The sequence below is a fragment of the Fulmarus glacialis genome, unplaced genomic scaffold, assembly GCF_000690835.1.
Source record: "Fulmarus glacialis isolate BGI_N327 unplaced genomic scaffold, ASM69083v1 scaffold6405, whole genome shotgun sequence".
Taxonomy (NCBI): Eukaryota; Metazoa; Chordata; class Aves; order Procellariiformes; family Procellariidae; genus Fulmarus; species Fulmarus glacialis.
Genome location: NW_009211053.1, coordinates 20859 through 39196, shown reverse-complemented (window position 1 = coordinate 39196; position 18338 = coordinate 20859). Strand labels below are relative to the sequence as shown.

At 39.5% G+C, this 18338-nt stretch overlaps 1 protein-coding gene across 1 annotated transcript in view; it reads right to left on the bottom strand.

Annotated features, from left to right (window-relative positions):
- Nucleotides 1-755: 755 nt before the first annotated feature.
- LOC104076490 (GPI ethanolamine phosphate transferase 1-like) overlaps nucleotides 756-18338 on the bottom strand; it is a gene marked incomplete at its 5' end in the record, with an annotated part of 38067 nt that continues 20484 nt past the window's right edge. The window contains 7 exons of the mRNA XM_009577375.1: nucleotides 756-879; nucleotides 8360-8412; nucleotides 10154-10196; nucleotides 13094-13167; nucleotides 14532-14607; nucleotides 15090-15145; nucleotides 17844-17930. Of these exons, the coding sequence (XP_009575670.1) occupies nucleotides 756-879; nucleotides 8360-8412; nucleotides 10154-10196; nucleotides 13094-13167; nucleotides 14532-14607; nucleotides 15090-15145; nucleotides 17844-17930 (513 nt within the window). The remainder of the gene's footprint in view (nucleotides 880-8359; nucleotides 8413-10153; nucleotides 10197-13093; nucleotides 13168-14531; nucleotides 14608-15089; nucleotides 15146-17843; nucleotides 17931-18338) is intronic.

The window sequence follows — 18338 nt, the reverse complement described above, 5'->3', positions numbered from 1 at the left end:
ATTTTACAATTCTTTAATCGGGCTCCTTTTCATTTGGATCAATTACCTGAGCTGGCATACTCAGGTATGCTCAGCTCACCCAAGCACAGGAGGCTGCCGGAGAGCACAGTCAGCAGCAGCAGTTCACACCGAGGTTAGCTAAAATCTGTTGTCTTACAAGCAACAGCCTCACAGCGTACCAGTCTTAACCTGCCTCAACATATTCTCACATGTACATTGACACAGCTTGCAAAAAGTGTAGCCAGTTTCAGAGATATTCAAATGCATATGCCACATTGGCAACATACAAATCAGTGATCTGCCCAGACTGATTTCATTTATGCTTTAGTCTGTGAGATGCTTATGTGAGACATGAAATGAAGCTAGGACTTTGCAGACTCCTAATGAGACTGAGCGCGTGTGTGAGAAACAGCTGGCAGACAAGTTATAACAACCAGAAAAAAAACCCCAAAAGATGGCTGCCTATTTCTTTTAAAAAGGACTTTGTTACTGTTTTTATTTTCAAGAAATATGTACACTTGGAGAATAAAGCTGAGGCTTTTTTAGCCCCATTGATGTCTAAATGGCAATCTCCAAATGCAAATTTCAGTCACGGGACAGCATTTAACCTGTATCAGCAGAGCTCTCTGATCCCTGGATGGGATTTTGGCACTCTAGTCTGTTAACTTATATTTACATTCCAGAGGTGGAGGTTGGTTCAGAGGAAGCCTGAGGAACCAGGAACAAGGAACAAGGCAGGAAGATTTATCGCTTTATCACGTGGAATGGTGCTTAGTCCTTCTGGAAAGTTCAAGTCTCTTTGTAGTTAGCAGCTGGGCCAGTCCATTCATCAGCATCATAAATATGGTCAATGACATCACCAGCACATAGTGGCTAATGCTGCAAGGAAGAGACAGATAAAAGAAGTGAGAGAAAAATGCAAATTTGCAGAGTAAAAAAACAGCCCCGATATAAACAACCCTCTGAGTACTTTTTTTCTTTTTAACTAGGCCTAATTATTGGCCTAGTATGTCATTTTATATATGCTGCTCCTGGAAGACAACTATTATAGCAGCACTATCGTGTAAAAAACAAAGTCTGTGACAAAATAAAATGGTGGGGACAATAGAAAACACAACTGAGCATATACCAAGTGAGTAAGAGGTGCTGGGTGTATTTTTCATTCAAGTGGGTAATTCAACGTATGTGACTGAAACCATCGCAAAACTTCCGTTTGCTGTGAACTGATAACACAGAATCTAGGGAGAACTTGCCATGAGGTAGACATTCCTTGGTAATAAGACAACTCAGATATTTATTTCAGCTGAAGCGCAATTTTCTAGAGAAAACACTATTCCAGTGATGAGCAGCTTTAAGAAAAAAAACCCACTACTTTTTCACTCAACATTTCTAAAAATTGTGGAATTCTATGCTGTGGTAACACATGGTTTCAAAGAGATTAAACAAATGAGTTCAAGAGTGGCTAACAAACACAATATGAAGATGCATCTTCTGGGTTAGGAAGTCCTTAAGTCACTAACAATTAAAAGGATAACAAGCAGAGAGCTTGTCCTCCACTTGCTCAAATTCTGGTACCTGATGTTCGCTAGTGTTACAGGTGGGCCATTTAGGATCAGACTGAAATCTGACCTAGGATATTCAGCACCTTGTGTTCAATGTCTGAATCAAGCTGCTATTAATGTAAACCAGTAGCCATTAAGAAATTAGAATTCTTCCAAATCCAGTGACATTTCAGGCTGGAGTTGCAGACAAAACATTGCTGCACCCATGTCCATCACGCATCCAGTGCAGCTGTTTGTTTTTTTCCTGGGACTACTGAAGATACTGGCGTTCTGACATGAGAGGAACCCACACCTCCTGATGCACTCATCTCCACTATTTCAAAGCAGATGGTTCTTTAGGACGAGTAGGGTAACTTCAGACTTGAGGAAGTCTGAGTTTAGTCACAAAAAAGGATTGCAAGGAGCACTTGCCGGTTTAAGGACTTGGAATTCCTGCCAGAGGACTCATTCAGTTTGAGAGTTTAGCCACGGAAGAACAGTAAAGCTCATAATGCCGACGCTATCAATCCTCACGATCCTGAGACTGTGACAACCCTGGTGCTAGCCTAGCACAATTCAGCTCTGTGAAGTGGAGAAGCACCAGCTCTTAACAAAGCTGGGCTGTTAATCAATGTGAGAGAATAAAAGTAATCCAAAAAGTTCACTAATGAGCAGGAGCTCTTCCACAGACAGGATACCAGCAACTAAAGGAGCCAGGGTCTGACCAAAGTCGATGGAGAACACTGAAAGGAACTTGACTCATGCTACAAGATTTTTCTGTTTCTGTTGAGTCTGACTAAACCTTCTCACAAATACCTTGCTCAAAATACATAGTTTTAAGAAATCAATTGCAAAAATCCACGAGCACAAATGGGCTCAGATCTCAACAAGCATAATGCACCCCCAACAGCCTGCAGCTTGCACCTCTGTAAACTGCCACCTGTACACAGTGCAACTGAAAATATTCACTAATGTGAACAACTCAAGGTTTAAAATATCAGACAGAAGCCATCTTTCCTACATGCCTTTCCTATAAGCATCTCCCCCCTCCAGCTTTAGCTAAGCAGGACAGCACACCTATGAGAGCCATACTGCTGCTCTGCTTCTGTGGGGAACATGTAAGATGACACAGTGAGAGCATGAAGTCAGGCACAAACCATACTTTCACCTGGTCAGTGCACTTTGGACTTCGTAGTTCACAGCATATTTACAATAACAAAGATAACACAACTCCCTCAAGAGCTGCCCTTGGAAGTCCACCTGGGCGTGTTACAGGCTCAGTTTCAGTTCTCCATGGGAAAGGACATGTTGCCAACTGAAAGTCAAACCCTCCTTGCAGTTATCTTCATGGAGTAACGTGTCCTTGGGGACTGTACAAGCACCACAGGTACAGAAGTTTGCGTGGCTCTTAAGGGAACAGCCACCCTACTAAATAGCTGGATGGCTTAATGTCTCATGCATTACTGGTAACACCTCAACTTTCCTTCTCACCTGGCACCAGAATTGCAGTTTTTCATGTAAGTAGCCACACCACTTTCCTTCTAGCTTTCAAAGAAAGCTTGAATGAGAAATCTGAAAATCAGAAGCCAAATGAAGACCCTGCCTTTATTCCTACAGACACCCTGAGTGACCAGTGGATCAGTGACTTGCTGCCAACAGCATGGTCCTTACACAGGCATCTGAGTTCCTGTCTGCCCCAAAAGGAGCTTTTCCAGATGTGGGTGCTATCAATTATTTTGGGATAGAGCATAGGGAGGGGCTTTCTCACAGGCAAAAAGCCTCCACAAACTCTGCTTAGCTACCTGTCAGTCAAGGGACTGGGTCCTCTGTACTTTTGTAAAGAAGAAAGTGCTGCACGCACTTCTCCCTTGCTATATTGCAAAAGGCTGAATACTTATGCTCCTTTATTAAACTATCAGATGTTCAGAGTAAAGAAATATATACATATATTATGCCATAGAGCACATTTAAAAACCATTTCAGTCTACTTGTCACATAATTACAAACAGCCAGCATCTCTGGGGCTATCAGCAACTGGTACTGCAGTGCCTGCAGGCAGCTCTGCTTGGTAAATTAGTTCTCAGGCTGGGGTAATGCTGTAATTAAACAAACAAACAAAGCAAGACTCTTGCAGGTATATGCCACAACAGCAGTGGCAAAATCTTGATCCCTATACTACCCAGAACTGCACCCTTGGCTGGATCTGTAGTTACAGTGAAGCAGGTAATTCTCAAAACAAGCTTCCTCCCTCAGAAGTCAAACCTGAGCTAATAAGAAAAAGGAGCAAATTCTAGGCTCCAGGCAAATTATATCCATGTGGAGGAAGAAGAGACATTAAACAGGTACAAGAGAATAGCATAGTGGGACACAGTGGGGCAATGCTTATAAAGGATGAGATGGGCAGGGACAGGTAATGGTAGAGAAGAGGTAGCCAGTGTAGGGGATCACGGATAATCTAAGGTAAGGCAGCACTGTTCAATGGAAAGGTGAGTACCCTATGTATGGATCAAGGTCAACAGGCAAAGCTGGTGCTAGGAAAATGTTGTATCAGGGGGGAAGACACCTGTTTCGGTGGCAAGGAACCAAAAGGAGAACATATGAGGTACTACCATCTCATGGCTTTGCTTGTGACAGCATACATCCGTGAGAAGTACTAATCAAAGTCAAGAAGAATCAAAGATCAGTGAAAAATGAGGGGGGTGGGGTGGAATCAATCTTGCTCCAAAACACAGCTTTCTCCCAAGACAGGCTAATTCCTAAGATAGCAGATCTGATTAGAAGCTGGGAAGACAGGAAGATGGAGTAAGTTACCATAGCAATTAAATAGCTAGAAATAAAACAAGTAAAACAAAAACAGTTCATGCAAGGACTTGGAAGAGCACTTTCCAGAAGAGTCCGAGGACCTTATTTCTACACTACATGCTACTTTGAACTGTGGGATTGTTCCGAAGCGCACACTGAGACCCCAGATTTAGATTCTGAGTTTTAAGTCCATTGCATTTCCAGCCGGGATCCCACACACTGTCTCCTCTGTTTCACACAAAACAAATCACAAAGCACATCACTCCTAGCTCCTGTTTTAGAAATTGTTGGTAAACACCGTTTTCCTCCTACTTACAAGACCTTTGTTTTAATGGTCAGGCCTAGAAGTCCCAGCATCCCAAACCTGAAACTGATTCTGTTATCCTAAAACCTAAAAAACAGTCTTCTGTGCTTTATCTATGTTCTCTGCACTTTGAAACTGCAGAACACTTAAGATTGTATCTTTCTCTTTATCTTCCAGCAACTGTTATAAAAAGAGGGAGGGAGTAGTGCAGTATGCGTCTGTATAAAACTATATAATACTGTCCTATAAAGAAGCTTCAGAGTTTATCTTGACTATCTGAATATACAGCTATTTACAAATTGCATATACTGTATAGATATAGTAGGCTTTAAAGGCTATATTTCTCTATCTATAGAGATCCATAGATAGAGATAGATAAACATACCTTTTAAGTCATAGAGAAATTATTTTAGTGACAATGAAGCCGAAAAGCTAGCTATTCCATTTTTCTCTTATTCAAAAATAAAAGAATCTGTCAGAACAAACTTCTCATGATCACGTACTACACACTGATACATCAAAAATACTAGGAAAACTGCATTATTATTTTTATGAAATGTAATGGTGTGTTCTTCTAGGGCATATGATGCAATTTAGGGTGACCTCAAGATACATAGGTAGATGGGAAGGTTAGCAGACCTCAGAAGCTTGCGTAAGCCACTGCTATGAGTTCCGTGTTCACTGCAAGATTATTATCCTGTTATTACATCAAAACAACGAAAAGCACTCTCTGAAAAACAAGTTCACATTGATCTTGGCATGACCATAAGCAAAGGGGCTTGAAAACTTTCTAAGAAGCCATAAATATTTATGGTAATTGATAATTTACTGAGAGGAGGAAATCAATGGTGCATTGATAATTTGCTGAATGTGGTAATACAGGACTGTATGTTGGATCTGTTGTTGCTCAGCATTTCATTATGATCTGGAAGAGTGGGAAAAATAGAAATCTCTTTACATTCAAAGACAATACTTAAGTGTCATGGTGAATTCAACTGGGGGAATAAAGACATCACATTGTCAAGGCAGATATGAGGCACAGTAAAACGACATGTAATGTGATTAAGGCGTGGTAGAATGAAATGTAAAAGCCAGGAGTTAGGGGTGAAATTAAAAAAAAGGAAAATACGTAAGTTCAGTAAACAAGCCCTGCTTCCAAACAGTGAGAGAGATCCACTAGGAAACAAAACATCACCATAAAACAGCAGTGAAGGTCATCTTTTTATCACAAGGGAAAAACGAGCTCTTACACATGAAACTTCTGAGGACTGGTATTGAAAAACCCAAGTATTGCCTAATGAGGGCTTCCTACTGAACTTGCACATTCTTAGTAAAAGAGAGGACATACAAAAGTTTTGAAGCGTGGTAATTAGAAAATCCATAGAAAGCTATCACCACAAGAAAGAATGAGTAGGGAAATATACATCAGAAGCTTTGCAAATGAGGCACATATACCACTGGACTCTGACAGACTTTAAAAGAATGAATCTTCACTGGGCAATTAAATTGCTGCTTTTCCACCTGTGATTTCAATGATGTGGTAACTAGTAATATAAAACGAACCCTGACAATTGCACGCGCAAATACACACTTCCTATCAGTGCTACAAAAAAAAAAAAAAGGGGAAAAAAAAAAAAAAAAAGATGAGAGCAGCTGTCCCTAAGGGCGCTCCTATTCTTTGTTCCATGAAATCCTACACAGGCTTTGTTGAGATACAAACAGTTGCAAAAAAAAGAACCGTCATTTCCTTAACTGACTCAGCCTTCTCAGGAAAATTTTGGCAACACCTAAAATGGCAACCGAGATGGAATATTTTCAGACCTTGCTGTCAAAGCAACAAGAGACAACACTACAATGGGAATGCTACAGAGCTGTCACCGCAGTTGTAACAGGAGGACAGGAAAGAGCCATGTCAGTATCTCTCTCCCACTGGTTTTGGGAATAGCCCAAAACCCCGTGAAGCTCATCTTCCCTTTCAGGAATAAACAAACAAACAACAAAATCTTCTCCTGTTGCCTGCTAATTTTGCCAAGCTTGAGGATCACACATTAGAAATCTGCTCAGAAGAGAAGGTTCAGGCGCTAAAATATTGCTCATGCTAGGTAAAAGAAGGACCACTTCAGCTCTGCGCCTATGACTTCACCTCTTTTCTTACACGACCTAGTCATTTTTATCTTATGTGCATATACACACGTACATATAAAACATATATAAAGAGACTACAGTAAAATAGTGTAGGTGGCAAAGTCAAGCACTCAAAAGCGAAGTAATGACAAATTTAAGGCTGCCTAAGCATTATGCATTACCACGTTAAAAATTAATCACAAATTACTCTTTTGAAAGGAGTTTTTCAGTGCTTTCTTCAGTGCTCAAAACACACACACACATGAAGAGGCAGAATTACAGTTGTGCATAATGAGCTGCCCTAAACTCTTTGGGATAAGGCAAACTTCCAGCTGAAATGGATCCAACAATCTTATCACCATTGTAAATCTCTATGCTATGAAGACTGTATACCAGAGAGGAAGTTTTCGGGTACTTGTAACGATTTATATTTTTGCTTGCTAAATCCCAATTAGAAAGCTTCTTGCCCAGCAGAACAGAGCTTTTCTGAGGTCTTTAATATCCTTATTAATCTGCATAGGAATTCAAACCAAAGGATGAGGCCATCTGATTTACCATAAGCTGACCATAGCAAGGAAGTGTGATGTTAAAGCATCGTTTCCGCTATTTGATCTAACTGTATCTCCTCCCATTAGGAACCTTCAAAAGGCAGGTACAAGCACGAATTTGAACGTCCAAAGAAAACAGGCAGAATACGTGTGCACGCATGTGTACACGCATGTATGCACTGGAGGGAATGCTGGGGTTCTGCAAAGCACAGAGTAAATGAAGACTAAAGAGAATATTGACAATGGGTCACTATTCAACTTCTGTTTAAATAATAGTGTCAAGTGACCACACTGGCTGGATTATTAACAACACATTCCCTACTACACTTATTACAGCATATTATCTACTTTCACAACTCAGGGAAGGTAAATCTGAAATGTGTATGCTCTGTATTCGTTATTTGTAGACTGTTCACAAATAAGACTGCACAGTTGAAAACCTACCCCATGATATATGCTGTGGAGCCTAGTACGACTCATAATGCAAAACAAATTCTCTCATTTTAGCTGTTTTCTATGTTTAAATGCTACAGATTTACTCTCCCCCAACTAGAGGAAGGATAAATGCATGGGTCTTGATAGCCACCAACATATTTGCACAAGGTTCATTAATTCACAGGGGATTGTATATGGAGGATTAACTAGATTCAAGGCAATTAAAATAACAATCTATCAAAATTGTTAACAGTGATTACAATTAATTAAAATGCAAAACAGTAATTAAAATATTTTTTGTATAATTACTGTTCTTTAGAAATCAAACAAATCCTACTAACTGTATTTCTTGTCATGCTAGAGTCATTACTTACTCCATGTTGCTCTGACACAGATTTTAAGAAACGAGTTTTAGCTTGGGATATATATACATGTACACATGTGCGCACACATGCATGCACATGCATTTTAAGTATGGGGAACATCACTGACGCATTTGATTAAGGAGAGTAATTGGCAAAAATTACACGAGTTCTGAGTAGATAAACAACAATATTAACCTACGAGCATTTTAAAAATGCAATGGAGGCAAAAAAAACCTGTACCTTGTTCCAATATCCAGCCAGCTTCCATAATCTTTAACTAAAAAGAAAAAATGCTAGGAAATAAAACAGCGTTGATTAGTACATCAACATTGCACAATTTGAAATGCAAAATTAAAACCCATGTGTTCAGGCTGTTTACTCCAAGTTTCTAATTCTTCAAGTAGAACAAGGGCAAGACCTTTCCAGGAATGCTCATTTGGACCAAAGTAAAGAACAGTCTAGAAGCCAGAAATAGATTTAATATGGTATCAAACACAAACACCTAAAGATGGACTAAGTTCTGTCAAGCTGGGCTTGCAAGAAACAGTAGATTACCAGCAGAGAACTTTTTCAATAAGAAAAGCTAAGCCACCTTATTGTTTGAAATAACAGGATCCCAAATAAGACCTAGTGCCAAAGAGAAGGCTGCATATTGTTTTCATGGAATTCCGCCACAAACTTCTTTGGGCAACTCTGGCAGTTCCCCTGTAAAAAGGGAATAATGTTGGGAGAAGACAGCACTTGTTTATTAGTGAATCCCCCAGATTCTAGCTGGTGGCCACATTGATTCAAAACCGCAAACCAGTTCTCTTTCTTTTTTTTTTTTTTTTTTTTTTCCTGCCAGCTTTCTCATTTCTTGATAAACACACAGCTCCTGCATATCACACCTCTTTGGTAATATTTTGTTTTGTACACCAAGTACATATTTGCTAATTGTTTTAAAATAGTTAAACCAAAATAGGAGAATACTTGAGATATAAGATCTGGATATACTGGGGCTTGCTACACACCAGTACATGCCTGCACTCTTCTTTTAGTCTACTTAGACTGATTTTATTAGTGAAATGCTATGAGTGTGCTTTATTGGTATTTTAATCCTCTTCCTGTGGAAGTTATCAAAAATCAGATTAGTCACACAGATTTATTTGAAACTACACAAAACTACACCTTCTCCATTTCTCACTCTGCAGACAAATTAGTCATTATTCGGTTTTTTACTCACTGTTTTTCCTATCAAGTGAGATCCACAGATCACACTATACAAGGAAATCACATCAGCAATGCTTACTCCAAAGGGACGAAACTAAACCAGCATGTACGAAGTGAGAACACCAGCTCTACCTGCTGCTTTGAAAAGTTTTCTGTTGATCTTGTGATACCCAGTGGCACTGCTTGCTGGGTTGAAGACAGTTTGAGGGGGCAACGAAAATGTACATTTAATTTGTAAAAAATTATTTTGGGGTATTGTTCAGCTTCAGATTGTTTTAGCTAGCTTGCTTTGTGGATGCAAGCTTTCTGAAGATAGCATTTCCTAACAGCTTATTACAAAGGGCACAAAGGACACAAAGTGTCTTTTTCTGATCTCCTGGATTCTGACAACTCTAACAGAGCTGGTGGGTAACGCATTTCTCCTTTTCCTCTCTTTTTCAAGTGAAGGTGGGGCAAGTAAAAGGTTCAGAATTCCTGAAAATTAACTAAACCCTGCACACAGCTAAAACTGATATTCTCATTTAAATTCTTCCTAGGAATTTGATTGGAAAGCACATGAAAAACTCAGAGTGATAAATTATTACTTCACTTTTGTCTCTTATTGTTATGAGAATATTGCTTCTTCAGAAGCATTAATTACATGAAATTCAAAGAGTCGTGATTGCAGGAGTTTTATCTCTAAATTATGCTAGGATTGCAATCCAATTCACTGCCCTAGTTACAAAAACTTTGAAGTCTGAAACAAATTCAGATCTCTCTAGATGGAATTAGGAGAACCCTCTGCTTCTTGATCTTATTTGAAGAGAATGTGCAACAACAACTTACCAAAGCCATAATGTCTGAAATCACAAGAACAATGAGGAAAAGGCTGCAAAGAAAAAAAAAAAAAACACAGATCATCAACCTTTATTTATTGCCACAGATGTTACAAAGCTTATTAAAACCCCCATAAAGAAATTAAAATAAGATGATTTTTTGCACTTGCCTTTCAATCACTCAGATACATTTCAATGTATTAGAGAACAGTTAAAATATACGACTAGGACATCTGGGATTTGTAATCCCACCCTGCTTGAAAAAGACATTTCACATCAACAGTTTCAATTTTGCAACAGAGAAACCTAACACAAGTCATTTTTTGGAGAACAAGAGCATCTTACAAACAGCACCTGCCTACTCCTGATGCAGGGAGCTCATGTGCCGGTTAGGCCAAATAAAGCTGATTTAGAAGCTTCAAGATGGACTCAAGAGTGAGCAAAGATGTTTGGCATAGGCAGACAGATACCTGAGCCAATCGGTCCTACCCTGACAACCACCCTGCTGGGTAGGAGGCTGCCAAAGAAGGTGCTTACCCCGCTTCCAGATCTCTGGGTGCCCGTAAGCTGCTCTGGGAAAGCCCAGCATTTTGGTGGCATGCTCCCAAACCCACGGGCCTCTCTGTCAGGCGGCAGGTTACTTCTGCAAAGTAGGCTGCGGCCAGTAAAAGGAACCAAAGGGAGCACACAGAGCTATTTCCCCTCCCCATTAACCTAATCTTCTTTTCATTAAACTATGTAAATCCTAAATTACATGAAAGCAATTGCTATAACTGGTTAAAACTAGTTTCTAAGTTAATGACACTGAAGCAATGTTGCAAACAGCTGACCCATTAACAGAAAAGTCTTTAACTAGAATACAGTTAATTTATTAGTACTACCATCATAAATCCATGAAGTTTTTTTTGAGAAAATGTCCTGCTGCAGAGTTGTATAAGCATGTACTGGGGGGACACCCATACCAATGCCTTCTGATGAGGAAGTTTCTGATATTGCCTACGTCAGCTATGCTTCATTAGTAAATAAGGATGCACAAACCAACTGTATCTCAGACGCACTGAAAGGCTTCTCGCCGTTTCCCTATAGCTCAGATAAGATGTTGCAATCTTGTAGTGCCTAGGAAGCATTCAACTAGAGGGCTGTTTTCACAGGCAAGCTCCAAGAACATATTCTGACAGAATATTCCCCACAAACAGGGGGGAAAAAAAAAAAAAAAAAAAAATCTTTAATCTGTAAACGGGGAGTTTAGGAGCAATTTGTCCAAATCACAAAAATCTATTTTTTGCCCTTCTGAACTGCAGGAAGCCTTTCACAACGAAGGACAACACTAATTTCAGGGCACATTTATAGACTACAAAGACAAGATTGTCCCCTGTGATGGCTTAATTTATCTAGCAGGGGCAGCAAAGGCAATAAAGAGTGCAGCACAGACCTCAGGATGCACTGACAATCAGAGCACAGCCTCTCCAGGGATCCTGGGCACATCTTGTGGTTTCTGCCTTGTTCCCAGGCTGATACTGTGCCGGTATCGCTGCTATTGTTACCTGAGCACAACTAAATGAAGCCAGTACAAATACCAGCCGGAGTTACAATCACAGCCTCGTAAAGCTGCACAGACGTACTCATGTCCCCTGATTTAAGAAGTTGATATCATTTCCCCTCTCACACACTCAGATGCACATTCCATAAAAGCTTGCAATATCACTGGTGCTGCCAAGGCAAGCGTTCACAAGTTAGGAAATGGTGACCTTTATGATGCCTGAGCCCTAGAAATGTAAATCACTAGCTAGTCTTCTGAGCAACCCTGATTCCTCAACGCAGCCCTGCTTCTGTATAAGCCTTAGTGAGGAGCATGAATATACTTCCTTGGGGGGTCCAGGGACAGCCCAAGTACACTGCACGCACAGCTAAGGTAGAGAAGGTAAAAGGATGGTGAGCCTTGTGCTTCCTCTCCAGCAAGAAGTCAGATTTCAGGCTGCCATGACCCTCGTTAGTACGGGGTGGCACTGTATAAGGAGACAACAGGTAGGGCACAGGCAGGATGAAAAACAGAAAAGCAGAGGGCATCACACTGAGCAAAGGCAGCTTCCTTCTGCTCAGCTGAGCAATATGCAGGACAGACATCCTGTGGTCCCCCTGCCACTGTCCAGCGAGACTTTCGGTCAACCCCACACAACATCCCACAGTGACAAACTCAAAACCATGTGGCTGACAGGGACCTCCTCCGTCTCAGCACCATTCGTAATCCCACATGATGGGCAGAGGATTCAGTCATGTGCACCGGGTGCACTGAAAGGGGTAGGGAGGGCTAACAGTTAAAAAAATAAAAATCTTGAGACAGTGAAAAGAGTGAGGGTAGTTCAAGTCCGGATACAGCACTCTGCGAAGCTGGGCATCCGTTCCACATTCTCTCTGAAAAGTCTTTGGAGATGGAGAAAGGACTGGCAGCCATCTAGTCCTACCGCAAAAAACATGTAATACTGAACACACCTGTGAAGCATTGAACTGCAATGGAAGGTCATACAGCCTTTTTTTTAAATGCTATTTGTGGTGAGGTCAGTGCTACAAAGTTGTAAATTGGTTACATTATAAATGAGTTATTTTTAAAATATTGTACTGTAGGCAAAGATGCAATTTAAAACAAAAATCAGACTTTAAATTCTGCTCATTTTTCTACATTATGGGGAGAAAAGTGCTCCTTCTGCGTATTGTCAGCAAAGAATATTAAATATCTGATTGTTTCAGACAGGGCCAACATTTCCATTTATACTCATTTATCACTAAGAAAAGAATTCCCGAGCTTGCAAAATCAGTGAGCAAAAACCCAAACCATAATAACAAATAAAAGCAACAATGTGATCTACTGTTGTTTTTAAATTTAGATTGAGATTTGACAATTCTGAATTCTTGCAAAACCCTTACTAATGCAGAAATATAGCACTTACTGTACCTCTTAGAAGACAGTTGTGTTGTGACTTGAACGGCTTCGAAAGCACATGATACCAGAACAAATGGGATTACAACCTGTTTAAAACACAAGTTACATTTTGGTTTATAGCCATATTTACAAAACAACCTGGTAGGTTATGGAAACATTTTCCTGCTTTTGAAATTATCACAGAATGTGTATGTTACAAAAATAAAATATTGGCAAGAAAAGGTAGAAAGTCATTTTGCAGAAAGCATGTTTAGTAAATGAATAAAAAACCCCTTCCATGGTCATAGCTGAACTGCAGTGAAATAAGCCATGAGGCAATATGGAAAACTGTAATTAAAACACATTAATGATCCTCACTTCATTTATCCATTTTAGCACTAGTGATAAATACTTCAACAAGGCTAGAAGACAGAACTATTCAGATCCAATATCTCATGTAACAGGCTGCAGAGCTCCAAGCGTAAGAGGACAATCTCATCTCAACCACAAAAAAAACCCTGAATATAGAATGTATTCAGTAAGGCAAGGATCACACTGCCCCTCCAAAGCCAAGTTAAGCAAATGCAAACAGATCAGTAAATTAAGAACAAACCAAACAAACAAGTCACAAACATGAATGTTGCCTTTTGCTCTTTCCAAAGTTGACTTGTAATCCTTAAGTTAGTAGCGTAAAAGCATTGCTAAAACCTGTTCTCTTGCATCCAGAAGGTTTGCATTATTGACTTATGTCCTGCAGTATAACACACAGTATACCTGTAACTTAAGTCTGCTTTCTCTGGGACAGAAGCAGCAGGAAATACTGCTTATTTTAGCAATAATCCATAAATTCCATGTCTGCCTGCCTTCCTGTTTGCCTCTTTACCCCTCTGGTAGATCCTTTACTCAAATATTAGAAAAGAGCTCCCACACCTTGCCTGTAAACAAGAATTGCAATCCAATCTTTGCTAGACTATTAAAAATTATAAAAAATAATATCCATTGTAAAATGACAACCTAATCAGTAGAGCATTCAATGCCTGTACTTAATGTAATGTAGATAGAGCTAATAAAATAGACATATCCTCAATGTTTCTGTAGATACTATACTATAGGGAAAGCTTATAATTTTTTAAATAATTTAAGTTTTTTCAACATTTAAAATTTCCATTTTAATACAATAAACCGATCTAATGCAGTTAAACTATATTTCCAGGTACTTTAGCTTCTCTCTTTTGGGAAACAGAAGGATAAACTATATTTCCAGGTACTTTAGCTTCTCTCTTTTGGGAAACAGAAGGATCCGTCTCTAGAAACACTACAAAGGCTGAAAGCTTCACACATGGTTAAGAAGGCTAATGAAGCTCAAATACATACATATGTTTTTGTAAATTGTGAAGTAACAATCGTGTACATGATACGATATTTATTAAACAGTTCTTTGAGAAGGTTTCACTAAGGTAAGATTACTAACCTTTAGCACAAGCAAGCCTCCCATCATGAAGGGACTGAACACAGTCAAGAAACAATAGACAGAAGCAGGATCAAAACTAGAGAAACATGAAAAAGACATTACAACATATCCTTGAAATGGCATTTTCCATTAAAAAACCAGTGCATTTAGTTACTCTGTAACACACTCTGCGTATATACATTTTTAAACAAGGCTTCCAACTTTCTCTTCTCTTGCTCAGATATTAAATTAGCAAGGACAGCCTACCTCACTTTTCTTTCTCTACAATTTTTCTCTGCTCGTGTCTTTCGAGGTGCCGTGCTGTTGGTGAGCAGCCGAGCTCTCTCTGCTCACACTGCCAATAACTTCTAATGGAAATTGAGACGACCTCGTAACCAACAAGCTCAGGCTCTTAGGGAACACGTTACAGAGAGCAGAAAAAATAAATTGTTATCATTATTCCACTGACTATTGCTTTAATTCTGCTGCCCTGATTGTGCTAATCAAATTTATATTCAGTACACCAACTGCAGGAAGAATTTTTGTACCCTGTGTCTCAAGTCAATGAATAAAATTTACCTGTTAACAGAAGCTATGTTTCCGGTGCCAAAAAAGGCTGTCACTATGAAGAAAACCTAAATGTATTTAAGGAAAATACACCACAGAAATGGCTGCAGTAAAACAAAACGAGCATTTTCCCCCATTTGTTCCAATTTACTTTCAAAATCCTATCATGAAACTACAAGAAGCTGACCCACCCACTAGCTTTACATTGCATTAAGAAATCCAAAGTATTGTCTAGCTCTACCCAAGATTTCGCACACGACTACGTCAATTTTAAAAGACAGGGACTGCCTGGGTAAGATTTTAGAGCCTGTCTTGAAGCCCCTGCCAGAAAGCTGCCACTTGTTTTTTCTGGGCCCCTGCTTAGCAAGATAGGAACATACCTGGACCACAATCTCAGCTGTGCATTCAAACACACATGCTTTTGCAGAAAGTAATGACGTATGCATGTGTACTGCACACCAAAAGAGATGGCTTTATTGAGGAATTGACTGTGGAAGAGGTAGTTGGCTATGAAACAAGACTAAAGGTTCCTATGCTATCCCTCCCATAGGTTTGTTGTCCAAAGGTTATGCTGAGTCTATCCATTGCAAAACAGGACTCCCAGTTTTTTTTCCTTACTTGAGGGAGGGAGGATGACTCTCGCAGTATCTATATAGCTGGATGTTTTTTTATAAACCCTACCCTTTTCATCTAGGTACAACACTTGCTGCTATATGAGCCCATGAAAGATATTTTTCTACCTCCTGAGCTCATTGGGGACCATTGTAGCTCACATCTCTTCAGTCGAAGAACAATTTTTAACTGCTCTTTTGCATCAGGCAGAGGGTTAGTCAGTGACGATGGCTGCTGTTGCCAGAGCTCCCTCTGGTCCTTCCACTCCTGTTATAGCTCCTGCACTGGATCATTTAAGTATCTGCATAAACAATTTGCTACCAACTGTTCAGCAGAATTGTTGGGATTCTGCATGCAATATTTTGGAAGGATTAGGTCAGCATAACTAAAGAAATTATGCTTCCCAAGAGTATCACATCATTTCAAGTTTAGTAACACAGCAGTCTAACAGCATAGCGCAGTTCTGCCAGTTAAGATTTATAAGAACAACAGTTCCGCAATAAAACAAAAAAATTACCAGTAGCACATAGGTCTAATCAAAATGCTAAGCATAAGCAATCTGAATCTTATTCTGGAAGATCAGGCTATAAGGTCCCTCAGCACATGCTGACTTTTGGGCCCTATATAGTAACCTTGAGACAAGATATACAGCTCACAGGGTCGTAGTTGCAACGTGATTGCTCTAGCAGAAAAGGTTTCTCTTCTAATACCACTATTTTTAAACATTAAACAGCATCTAAATTAAAAAAGCCACAACATCTTTTGAGCAGGCATGTATCACACCTGGTCACTGCAAAGGAGACCTGCAAGATTGTGTATTTTTTCATGAGCTGAACAAAATACATTCAAATGTTTTAGATTAAGATGACATTAAACTAGTGCTACATTCAAGTGTTAGATTAAAGTAGTACTATGCTGGAGCTTTAAAAAATACCATTGGATTGTTTGATTTTTGTTTTGGCTCATTTTTAGCATCTGACAGACAGCAGTAGCTTTACTAAAAGCTTATTTTTTGTTAAAATAGCAAAACAGCAAATGAATTTGATAAATTTACTGCAAGGTGTGTCAGCTGCTGTTCAGGTATACTCTAAAGCAAACACAAACGTTCAACACCTAGCAAGTTGTTTTGCCTCCTTCCTTAGCGCTGAACTGTCTTCTTAATGAGGTATCCCTCACACTTCCTCTGCTGCAGGTTCCCAATGTCCAACAGCGTTGTCCCAAATTGCAACAGCATAGACTCCGCGACTGTGATCCACCCTCTCAGATTTGGTTATTCTACGGACTATAAAGCCTGTTTTTGCAGGAACCGGTATTGAGACAACTCCTTCCCCAGCTCCAGCTATGATAACCCACCTGCACTAGAAACCCATATGTTCTAGACTGGCTCATAATTTCTCTCTCACTTGCACACCCATCACCCTTGCTTCCAAATACCTCTCACTTAACTGCAGTCCCATGATGGAATAGAAAAATGACAATGTTACCAAGTCTGTACGGTATTTAAAAAAAAAAAAAAAAAAAAAAAAAATCAGCTGTAGTTTCGGTTACAGTAATGCAAAATAACTGCCATGCTAGTGAACAAACAGCTCTTCCCTCCCAAGCCCATATAATTTCTAACAGCAGAAACCACGTGTGATATAAATAATTCTAGGCCAGATTCTGGGAACACATTTCACTAAGAGTCCGCAGGAACTTTCCTTCTCATCTCATCTGCCTGGCCAATGCCTGCCCCCTAACATTTTCTTCCTAACAGACTGCCATATTCTAAAAATAAGAAAATGAGAATAACTTTAATATCACCTTTTCCAACTGATTTGTGAAGGTTCAATGAGTTCCCTCCAGCCAAAATGTAATAAAACAAAACCAAACTGAAAACAGGACTCCTTAGAAGAAAGTTTACCTCAACTGTAATGGTCGTAAGAGACCAAACTTTTCAAAGTCGCCAAGGAGCCAGACTCCAAAAGAGTGCAGCTTGTACTGGATTTTTTACTACTTTATCAAAAACCATAATGTACAAGACCATTGTCTTTTGAGCAACACGAGTCAAATCATCTTCATCAGCTTCTGTTTCCAGTGGCTACCAAATTATGATTGCGGGGCCTTTTGAAACAAACCCATCTTCTCTCTGGAATGCAGCAACCAGCAAAAGGATACAAAGAAGAAAGACCTGCGGACATCATCTAGGTGGAGCTGTCGAAACTGAGTTATATCAGTAGCATAGGCAAAGTTGAAAACAGCAAGCTGGAAAGATAGCAGAAGAAATCAATACTGAATATCAACTGATGTACTTTGATAGAACCACCTATTTTTACTGAAGTGAATGAGAAATAAACCTACTTCCCTATCAGCTGTTATTAGAGTAGTAGTATGATGAGAACTGCAAACCCTTCCCATATTTTCATTATACTTTAATGACTCTGCCAAAAGATTGTACAAGTGAGATGATCAAATGAATAGTGGAGCTTCCGCTGTTATCTACACTAAAAATGAACTTCTATGCCATAGACTTATCATCTTTTTTCATTATAAATATTCCTCCTACACACTTCCACTGCTTACATGAGCATGTGGATAAAGACCCACAGAAATAAAAGACTACAATTATCCTCAGTTGACTTATGTTGTGAGTGAGAATACTAAAATATTCTC